Raw genomic sequence first — 11,795 nt, 5'->3', positions numbered from 1 at the left:
CAGACACTTATTTCCAAAAACAATTTGGTCTTTTAGAGTCTTCTTTTATTTATTTTTCTTGTAATATGATTTTTTTTTTTCAACTGAACAATTTCAAAACAAAAGCAACAATGAAAAAATACATCATCTACAATGGTAGGGAAACGGAAAACAAGTTACTAATGCAGGGAGTAACAAACTGGTTAGAATGCTCTTTTTGGTGTAGTTCTACTCCTTTATAGAACATGTGCCATGCATACAGGGCAACATCAGTAATAAATTTAGTTGTTGCAAATGAAGACGTTTTCTCTAATAAAATCAATAGGTGTAGAACTGTTATATTTGATTCCCAGAAACCAGCCCATGCTTCATTTAAAATAAAAGTTTGTGACTATTAATAACTGGTGTTTTTCGTTATTAAGATACTTGTGAATAGGCAAAGTTGTAATGTACCGCCTTAGACTGCAAAATGGACAGAGATTTATGAAACATCTAACCACTATAGAATCATTCAGGATTCCATCCAACTATTCATTTCCACCATCCACAAGCACCTTCCCAGAAACAGCTGTCGTTACATTTGGCTCAGCTTGAAGAATTTGTTTTGTGATTCTTTCTGGTGATATTTTAACCACATATCCATTGTAATGGAGCTGTGACCTGTCAATGCAGAGATGTAGCAGTTCAGCCTGGAGAGACTCTTTGGTCCCCCAAGCTATGCACCCTGCCATGCAGCTGCATCTTAACCGTTTGTATGCATGATTGTACACTTTCAGGCATTACCCAACATTCATGACCAGAAGAGAGGATAGGCATGAAAACCGAATTCATGATAGCAAGTTTGGCATTTTTACCAACCTCTTCCCTTCTGAGAATCGAATGCTGAAGCTATGCCAGCATCTGCAATTCTACATCCAATTCATCTTTCTTCTTCTCATCACTTGTGAATACAACCCCAACACACTTGAACTTTTCCATTATTTTATTTAAAAATTTGAAACATGACACGTGAAAACTTCTGAAGAAATGATTATAATGCATTCAAATATCCATGCACCTACATGGACCTGTGTGCAAAAGCACACATAAATATGTTTCCAGAGGCAACTAAACTGATAACTTTTCGAAACACTAATTCTAACAATAAGGTATCATATATATTTCTTTACTGCCCACAAGGGGCTAAACATAGAGGGGACAAACAAGGACAGACGAAGGGATTGAGTCGATTATATCGCCCCCAGTGCGAAACTGGTACTTTATTTATCGACCCCAAAAGGATGAAAGGCAAAGTCAACCTCGGCGGAATTTGAACTCAGAATGTAACAACAGACGAAATACCGCTAAGCATTTCACCCGGTGCGCTAACGTGTCTGCCAGCTCGCCGCCTAAGGTATCATATACAAGACATACAGTATAAACAGTTTAATGTTATAAACAGTAAGAAGAGAATGATAAAAAAAAAATTCAAAATATCCTACCCTTTCATTTTCAAAATAACGCAGCTGCCGTTCAGTGCCATTCAAAATAAAGTACATGTTTTTCCATTTTTTAGTCTTTTGTCCTACAATTAAAAATAATTTTAAAACTGCTTATTTCACTTAAAGGCTCGTTTTTAATGACATAAAATTATTTTTTTTCATAATCGAATCACGAGTGAAAAACAAACCCTCTTCACAATTTTTAGAAACTTAAAGACAACAAGAACTTGATTATATTCTGCAATACTTACGTTTTTTAAGATAACCCGTGATATCAATTCTGTCCCACTGCTTCTTAAGTAAGTTAGCCCCAGTACCTCGTTTTAAAGAAGCATATAATTCCTTGGTTTTGGCAGAATCAAGGCTTGGACCACTTCCATTGAGCACATCCTACAAAGCAGAAAATAATCTTTTACCAATTTCTGAATCATGTAAATGCCATGAAAAAAAATTTACATTTACCACAATAATAATCCCTGAATGTTACAAAACTATTATATATCTTACACTTGTTAAGAGGAGAGCAAAAAGATTGACATGCAATTCTGTACGTGTCAATATAAAACAGAATAAGGAGAGATAAGAGAGTGTGATTGGTTGTTATGCTAGTTTTTGTGGTAAGCCTAACACAACAACCTGGCCCTTTAACAGGGTTCACTCCGTTGCAAGCAGTCAAACTACATCTTAGTTCCATTCCACTGCAAATATTCAGAGGTTGAGCAATAGCAACATAAATCTCAACAGGCTGATAATAGACATTAACCTATCACCAATTTATCAGCAACTACCAACTTCCTTTGATTTCTTTTAAGTTCCAGAGATCATGCGTCTCTAATTTGCAAAAAATACTGCAGACATAGATATAGAGGACTCTCCTGAAGCCTAACAACAAATCAGAACTATATCTTGTCACTATACCAATGAAATTCTTAAGTTATTTCCAAAAACAAAGAAAATAATGACATCTCCTCCAGTTCAGTAAACAGGCAAATATATGAACCAAAGAAATAAAATATTGAAATGTTCTCATTTGATTCATTGTCACACTGTGTAGTTACAACTCGCTCAGATCAAAAGCCATGACCTTCACAACTCTTTATGAAGTTATTTGAAACAGATATCTCAATAAATCAATCAATAAGTGAGTATTGAAGGGTGTGTTGAGAATATATAGCATTCATTATCTATTTGAGTCAGTTCCATAGTGTACTGTCCAATAAACTGAGCCTTTTGTAGTCTTCACAATGGACATAGGTTTTTCATTACAGACAAACCTTCCTCAACACAAACTCATAACAGAATAGAGATATTATCCGGCAATTAAAAAGGAATCCATATATGATAGTGTCAATTATTTAATGAGCTTCTTAAGTCATTAAACTCTCAATTGTTTGTCATAGTTTCATAATATTCTCACTATCTCTAGGAGCCATAATCTAGACTGGCTGTTCAACAACATTCGGCAAAACAGTCAACATCATGATAAAACGATGGAAAATTTTTAAATAGTTTTAAATTCATTCTGTATAAAAAAAGACTTTTTAATTTACCAAAAACATTGGTAAACAAATAGGAAAAAGAAAATTTTGAGACAGATGCCTACATGTACCAATATCTCATTTAAATGAAACACCAAAGTAAATTTTAAGTAAACTTACCTTTCTCATTACTGCTTTCTTTAATGTTTGACCTTCAACAATTTCTTCACGTGTATATCGTTGAATTATAGCATGTAGACTGCACAATTAAACAAAAAAATCATATTATTAATGTGCAATATGTGTATGTGTGTGTGTATATATATATATGTTTTTGTTTTTGTTTTTTGTTTTTCCAGTTTCAGCTCTTGAGCTGTGGCCATGCTGGGGCACCGCCATTTGCTGGGGCACATATATATATATATATATATATATATATATATATATATATATATATATATATGGTGGTGACCCCCTTCGATCAGGCACTGACCATGGGTTTGCACCTAGAGAGTTTCTCTCTGAGGCACAAGTCTGGGCAAGGTTGTTTTATGGAAGACCAGCAGTCGCCCATGCATACCGGCCTCCCCTCTCCACGTCACCAATGTTGTCCAAGGGAAAGGCAAGGGCCGATACAGCTTGGCACCTGTGACGTCGCAACTCATTTCTACAGCTGAGTGAACTGGAGCAACGTGAAATAAAGTGTCTTGCTCAAGAACACAACACGCAGCGCGGTCCGGGATTCAAGCTCACAACCTCACGATCGTAAGCTCGACGCTCTAACCACTGAGCCACGCGCCTTCACATATATATATATATATATATTTATATATATATATATATATATATATACACATACATACAAAGCCAGTGAACAGCAATGACGATACCGGTATGACTTCGAATCACTTTAACAATTCAAAATAATGAATTTAATTCCTCTTAATTCTACCTCAGTTCATCTAATTGTATTTATTTATCGCTACTTTTCATAAAAAAGCCATTATTTTTTTGATATTCAATGTGCATTTTCACTTTTTTTCTTCTTACTTTCTCCATGTGTATATATATATATACACACACTTAATAATATACATGCTCAAAACTTCAGAGATATATACATTAAACATGTTTTGTGAAACTTGTTCCAAGAATCTTAAATTAATCTAAATCAGAGAATAAATAGACAAATATGCAAAAATATTATTACTGTAAGTCGTAACCATAACCAAAGACACTGAACTAGTAGTGCAAAGGGCACATCAAAGAACTGCAGAAGTGAGCTGCCAAGCATTGAAAAATGGAAAACATTTCCAAATGGAAAAGAAATGAGAAGGAGTAAGAGTCTCCTGGAGTTAGGTCAAACGTAGAAATAACAGAACTTGAATAATTGTATTTTAATGACAACACACATGACATTTAAGTAAATTAAGGGATTATTTTGAGCCAAACCACAAAATATTGTACTATATTTCTTCAACAGGATAAAAAGGGCTGTACTCTTCAAAAAAGTACATTCATTATACTACCTGACTCAGTCTATAGAGTTGTAAAAAAAAAAGCTTACACACCCACTTAAAATTAAAACCAGTATCCAAAATCAAAATATGTCAGGGTATAAAATGACAAAGTAAATGAACCGTTCTCAACAGGTTCTCAAAGATAATCCATCTTAAATTTGATAAATGAAGTCATTAATTTAATTAATAGTAAAGCACAAAATATATTGTGATAGAGGTATGATACATTATTTTTAATTAAACTTCATTGATTTATCTTTCATTGTTTAATATGAAGAAAGAACAAAACAGAGACAGCCAAATTGTAAGCAATATACCAGATCTTGACAAGAGTCAATAATGATGGTAGAACTAAAATATGAAAATCACAACCATCCTATTTGTGAACAGCTTACAACTTTACAAATGCTTGGTTTCTAATGACCTTACATGACAATCACAGATTTATAAGAGAGTTCAAACAGCATTTCAAATAATAAGCCCTTTCTTCAGGACAAAAAAATACTAAACTATTGCTGAGCCCCAAATCAGTCAACTGGTTTACACATAATTGTGCTGAAGGTGTTCTGGCAAAATGCAGCTTTAGCCAACACCAGAGCATCTATCAGGTTATTATTCTGACGAGGGAAGATGTTTTGATTCATTGTACAGCTCTTAATTTATCCCACCTTCTAACCAGCAGTTAATCCTTTTGGTTCTCTGCCAACAGATACATCCATCAATTCTGCAGAATCTACAACCAACTGCCACTTACAACAGAGACTAACACACTGTCTCTTCTCATTGCTTCTTCAACCATTGCAGCAACACAAAGCTATTTCTTTTAGCTACAATATAAACTATAAAATCTGGAAATACAAGGATAACTGCTCCTCTAATTTTTCTTTTCAGTTAGAAACAGTTTTTATATTTCAGTTATTTTTCTCTAGAGAATATATTCTACTATAAGTGATGTAAACAGTATTCAGAATTTATGTTCCATAATTCCTTTTCTAATAAGAGTAACTAGTAACATTTCACTCAACTGAACATATCATCATCATCGTTTAACGTCCGTTTTCCATGCTAGCATGGGTTAGACAGTTCGACCGGGGTCTAGGAAGCCAGGAGGCTGTACCAGGCTCCAGTCTGATCTGGCAGTGTTTCTACAGCTTGATGCCCTTCCTAATGCCAACCACTCTGTGAGTGTAGTGGGTGCTTTTTACATGCCACCGGCACAGGGGTCAGAGGAGGCTGGCAAACGGCCACAATCAGTTGGTGCTTTTTATGTGTCACCGACACGGATGCCAGTCAGGCAGCGCTGGCATCAGCCACGTTCAGACGGTGCTTTTTACATGTCACCGGCACGGGTAGCATAACTACAATTTCCATCTGATTTTTTATTTTGATATTGGTGTTGACATGCTTGACTCAATAGGTCTCCTCAAGAATAGTTATATATAATATAACAAATGAATACATCCAGCTTGCATTACTTTGATGATAGAGAGGATAGGAAGGATGTCCAGTCATACAAAAACAAAAAAAAAAGAGATAACATTGCCCAACCACACAAATACCAAAATCACGAACGCTTCAAGCACGATGAGTTGAAACATGTGAAACCCATACCAATATGCAAAGACTGGTATAATAAAATCAGTAAGAATCACTTAACTCCAGTTATTCTGCAGAAACCCAACCATTCATTTAGCTGTACAAACAAATATCTATAGACCTTAGTGTCCCTATATGTTCCATCATTTACAAACTACATTTTTACATTATTTACATTTGACAGATATTTGTCCTCATCTTGTTTGTTGTTAACAACGTTTCAGCTGATATACCCTCCAGCCTTCATCAGGTGTCTTGGGGAAATTTAAAACCTGCGTTCTCATTCCTAAGGTATTTTTCAATACTACTACTACTGCTGCTGCTGCTGTTGTTGTTGTTGTTGTTCAGGTCACTGCCTGGAATTGAACTCGAAATCTCGGGGTTAGTAGCCCGCACTCTTAACCACTATGCTATATGCCCATCAAATGTAAATAATGTACGTAATTCCTCATCTCGTAAATATAGAACTGTATTTACAAACCAGTAAAACTGTATAATTTAATATTGCATAACTAAAACAAGAATATTTATTATAAGCAAACACCTCTGACCTGTCAAAATATCTACCACCAATGAAAAGTTGTCGGCCTTGTTTTTCAATTCTGAACCGAATCACAGTTTTATCATGAAGGAAAAAGAGAGAATAATCTCCTGGATAGTGTTCACTTGGACGCACAAGGAAACTACCATTTCCCGCTGGAAGAGAAGTAAAAACAACTTCAAAAACAAGGGGCAGAAGAAAAAACACAAAATTATATAAGTTCATGTTATATCATCATCATCATAAGGATTAAATATTAATTTCTAACAATGGTACAAGGTCACAGGCTTTTTGCAAGAAAGATTACAACTGATTAAATTAACCTAGTATTTAAATGGTACTTTATTTAATTAAATAAGGTGGCGAGCTGGCAGAAACGTCAGCACGCCGGGCAAAATGCTTTGCGGTATTTCGTACGCCGCTGCGTTCTGAGTTCAAATTCTGCCAAGGTCGACTTTGCCTTTCATCCTTTCGGGGTCGATAAATTAAGTACCAGTTACGCACTGGGGTCGATGTAATCGACTTAATCTGCTTGTCTGTCCTTGTTTTTTCCCTCTGTGTTTAGCCCCTTGTGGGTAGTAAAGAAATAGGTACTTTATTTAATTAATCCTGGAAAGATGAAAGACAAATTTGACTTCAACAGGATTTGAACTCAGATATACAGGTCCACAACTGAACAACACAAGGAAATCTGCTAACCCATCACCCTCACATAAAAACTAAATATTAACTTTGGATGTGACATAAAACAAAGAAATATTTAATTTAGTGAATTGATACACAAGTATAATTAAACTTTAACGAAACAAAAAACATTCAAAACGAAACAAAAAAAACAATTTGAAGCCAAAACAAAATGACAAAATAACAAGTCTAGGTACAGTCTGTGTGGTGAGAAGTTAGCCTCTCAACCACATGGTTCCTGGTTCATTCCCACTGAGTGGCACCTTGGACATGTGTCTTTTGCTATAGCCTCAGGCCAACCAAAGACTTGTGAGTGAATTTGGTAGACGGAAACTGAAAGAAGCCTGTTGTGTGTGTGTGTCTTTGTCCCTCACCACAGCTTGACAACCAGTGTTGGTTTGTTTATGTCCCCATAACTTAGCAATTTAGCAAAAGAGACCAATAGAGTAAGTACCAGGCTTTAAAAAAACATAAATTCTGGAATCGATTCATTTGACTAAAAATTCTTCAAGGTGGCGCCCCAGCATGGCCACAGACTAACGTCTGAAACAAGTTAAGAATGAACGGTAAATCAATGTTCGTGCCTTACCTTGTCGGAGTTTTTCAACAGCATCTTCTTTGGAAAGGTTCTCATGAAAACACATTGAACTCAAAACATCGTCTGTCTAAAAAAAATAGAAAATTATACGAAATGTGAGATGAGAAATCAAGTGGAAGATGTGTGAAATGTTGAACTTTTTTATCATCATCATCATCATCATCATCATTTAACGTCCGTTCTCCATGTTAGCATGGGTTAGATGGTTTGACTGGAATTTGGGAAGCCAGGAGGCTGCACCCGGCTCCAGTCTGATCTGGCAGTGTTTCTATAGCTGGATGCCCTTCCTAATGCCAACCACTCCATGAGTGTAGTGGGTGCTATTTACATGCCTCCGGCATGGTGGTGTTAAAGTCAGAATGTAGTCCTGTAGTACTTGTCTTACCCTCTCTCAACAGTTAGTGTATTGAATATTGTCATAGATTTATCACATAATGCCTTTTTATAGGATATTACATTAGTGTAGAAAAAGAAATATCCACAAAGTGAAATAGGTGAAGACATTTAAATCATCGTCATCATCGTTTAACGTCCGTTTTGCCATGCTGGCATGGGTTGGACGGTTTACTGGGGTCTATCTTCTTAATAGGGGTCAATTAACTTAACTAATGAAATAATGATATAACAAAATTAGTCTTCACATCAGCATCTGTGACCAACATGAATAACCCTACAAATACATTGTATCATTTAATATCATCAATCATCCTCTGTTTTCCATGCTAGCATGGGTTAGATGGTTTGAGAGGGACTGGCAAGGCTGGAGGGCTGCACCAGGCTCCTGTTGTCTATGGTTGAATGTCCTTCCTAATGCCAACCACTTCACAAAGTGTATTGAGTGCTTTTCACATAGTGCCAGCATGGATGCTTTTTAATGAAAATCAACAGAGAACCTTTACATACGTTAAATAGAATAGAAATCTTTTACACAAAACAACATTTGAATTTTTCACGGCACACAACCCACCATTAAATTGGATGTAACAGCAAATCTGAATATTCAGATATTCTTCAAGTAAATAGTCCATAATTTCAAAATTGAAATGATACCTATTTCAATGCCAGGTAGACTAAAACAAGTAGTGTCATTATTTACATTTGACAGATATTTGTCCTCATCTTGTTTGTTGTTAACACAACGTTGCAGCTGATATACCCTCCGGCCTCTTCAGGTGTCTTGGGGAAATTTTGAACCTAGGTCCTCATTCCTAAGGTATTTTTCAATGTTATTATTATTGTTGTTGTTGTTGTTGTTCAGGTCACTGCCTGGAATTGAACTCGGAATCTTGGGATTAGTAGCCTGCGCTACTAACCCCAAGATTCCAAGTTCGATTCCAGGCAGTGACCTGAATGATGATGATGATGATGACAACAACAACATTGAAAAATACCTTAGGAATGAGAATCCAGGTTCGATATTTCCCCAAGACACCTGATGGAGGGTATATCAGCCGAAACGTTGTGTTAACAACAAACAATTTGAGGACAAATATCTGTCAAATGTAAATAATGTACATAATTCCTCATGTCTTAAATATAGAACTGAAGTAGTGTAATTAAACGTTACTTCTGGTCAAGACACTCTTTATTGTGCTGGTGCCATAAAAAAATGTACCAGGTAGACTCTGTAAAGAGGTTAAGGTTAAGAGCACCCAGCTATAGAAACCAAATCAAATTTGAGACAATGAATCAATTTATATAAAGGAAAAAAAAATTAAGAATCTAATTTAATGAAATATTAAATGTAAATGACAATAAGAATATTTGTTTAATTTTCAACTATAAAATAATAAAAGGAAATTTGTTGGTCTCTAAAAGTATAAATGGCTTTAATTATTATTTGAAGGATAAAATCCAACAATGAAGGGAGTTAAAATTTTAACAATAATTTTCTACATGTAATCTAAAAATCAGATTTGCTTAAATTTTTTCAAATTTTTGAGTGAAAAGTTTATGAAATTTTGACTAACAAAAGCCGTTTCAAAATCTTTCTGTAGAAAATTCAATGGAATTTAAAAAACAAAAAAGAAACTTACTAAGTCTTCTACTAATGGTTGGTACACTATACCACTTTCTCCTGTTTTTTCTGAAGTCACCCAATAGGTCTCGTCAAGTACATCACGAACAATAAAAATTTCTCCTTTTTCAAAACTGAATCCATGAAAAAATAAAAAATAAAAAAGAAAACTCCAATTATTTCTTCAATGTTCAAAAACAACAGCAAATAGCAATTAAAGCTATTGGGATTTGTAAGAAATTATTAATGTAAACTAGTATGTTATATTAGAAGCTTCTTGCAACAGAATATAGTTCTCAAGACATTTCTTATTCAATCTGACCAATTCAAAAGAGGAGTAGTCTTTCTCTCATCAGAAATTTCAGATGAAAATTCATATTCACTCTACTTTATACATACATACTATATACATACACATTAACGAGTGACAGTGATTTTGCTGTTTTGAAAAAGTCGCATTTGTCAGGCAACCTGAGAAAAGTCACTAAGCTAAAACTTCAAAGTTACTATCAACCTTTTCCTTTTACATAACGATATTGAGTGATTCTTCAATTAATGCTTGACTATTTTATATATATATATATACGTTCATAAAATTTTACATAAAAACACACACACACACACACACACACACAACACTGTTATATTCCATTTCCCTTTATTTCTATTTGGTAATAATTATTTTTTATAATGTCATTATTTATCAAAGCTTTTCCTCAGACACTTACAAGCTGGGGTCATTAATATTTGTTCCACTCAATTACAGTAGTCAGTTCTTAAAGGCTGCTGTACACATGCTTTTCAATTGACTTTTGATTAAATAACCAAGATGAGTTACTATTAACTTATAATTTTTCAAACTTTCAGTTTAGATATAGATGTAATTTTTTTTTTTTTTTTTTTCTATTTTCATCGATGTAAACATTAAACAGTTTTTCATCTTCTAAAAATGACGATCACAGTTTAAACAATTATTATCAGATTCACAATGACTCACCTCAGCCATTTCTGCATTTAATTTATTCTCGTTATGGGCCGAAAGTTTAACATTCATATAAATATAAAAAATATTTTCAGGTTTCCAAATGAGGTTAATTGTTTAAAAAATAATGACAATTTCAACAGTCATATTTGTATTTTTTCTTCTTTTTTTTTTTCTTATTTTCTTGTTTCCCCTCTTACCATTTTCTTTTTCCTTGCTGATGTCTTGACATGCCATTATATATATATATATATATATATATGCACACACCACACACACACACATATATATAAAGAGAGATTTCCTTTCTTCAATACATTGAACATTCATTCTCCCAACCTCACTCCTATTCTCTTATTCTAGAAACTGGTGGAATGGTAAGACAGGCAGGGCTTTCATTACATTCTACTTCCTTTCACTAATGTTTTTCTTTTCCTTTCCCTTTCTTTTTTATTGATATCTATTTCCTTTTACTGAACAACACACGCCTCGGCCTTTCCAGCTACTCAATATATGTATACAGATGTGTAGCATAGGAAGTAGATTGAGATAAAAGTAGAATTTGGAATTAATTTGAAAAAAAAAAGAAGATTTTTAACTGAAAAATAGTGACCTTAACTTCCGATGCACCTCAACAAAATACTAAATTAACGAGGGAGTCTCTGTAGAGTTGCAAGAGAAGCTAGAAATTGCAAACACATCTACAAATCTCATCCAACTTACACAAGGATACACTGGATAATCTAATTTTAAATTCATTATGTCTGAAATAAAGACAAGATGGTCAAGACTGGAATGGCTTTCATTATAAGCCTGCCATATCAGAGCTAATCTCAAAGTAAAGAACAATACACTGGTAGTGATGTTGGACGACTTAACATCCATTAATCTGCAACAGGAGAGAAACAAAACAACCCTC

General features: G+C 34.4%; 1 protein-coding gene across 1 annotated transcript in view; it reads right to left on the bottom strand.

Annotated features, from left to right (window-relative positions):
• The window catches only part of LOC115220785 (ras GTPase-activating protein 1), a 57,685-nt gene that overhangs the window by 28,654 nt on the left and 17,236 nt on the right, over positions 1-11,795 (bottom strand). Inside the window, exons 5-10 of the mRNA XM_029790932.2 lie at positions 9,914-10,028; positions 7,869-7,944; positions 6,606-6,750; positions 3,119-3,197; positions 1,712-1,850; positions 1,461-1,543 (exon numbers count right to left, since the gene is read on the bottom strand). Coding sequence (XP_029646792.1) covers positions 1,461-1,543; positions 1,712-1,850; positions 3,119-3,197; positions 6,606-6,750; positions 7,869-7,944; positions 9,914-10,028 — 637 coding nt within the window. The remainder of the gene's footprint in view (positions 1-1,460; positions 1,544-1,711; positions 1,851-3,118; positions 3,198-6,605; positions 6,751-7,868; positions 7,945-9,913; positions 10,029-11,795) is intronic.

The sequence above is a fragment of the Octopus sinensis genome, linkage group LG17 (assembly GCF_006345805.1).
Source record: "Octopus sinensis linkage group LG17, ASM634580v1, whole genome shotgun sequence".
Classification (NCBI taxonomy): domain Eukaryota; kingdom Metazoa; phylum Mollusca; class Cephalopoda; order Octopoda; family Octopodidae; genus Octopus; species Octopus sinensis.
The sequence above is the reverse complement of the archived record's forward strand: the minus strand, read 5'-3'. Positions and strand labels throughout refer to the sequence as shown.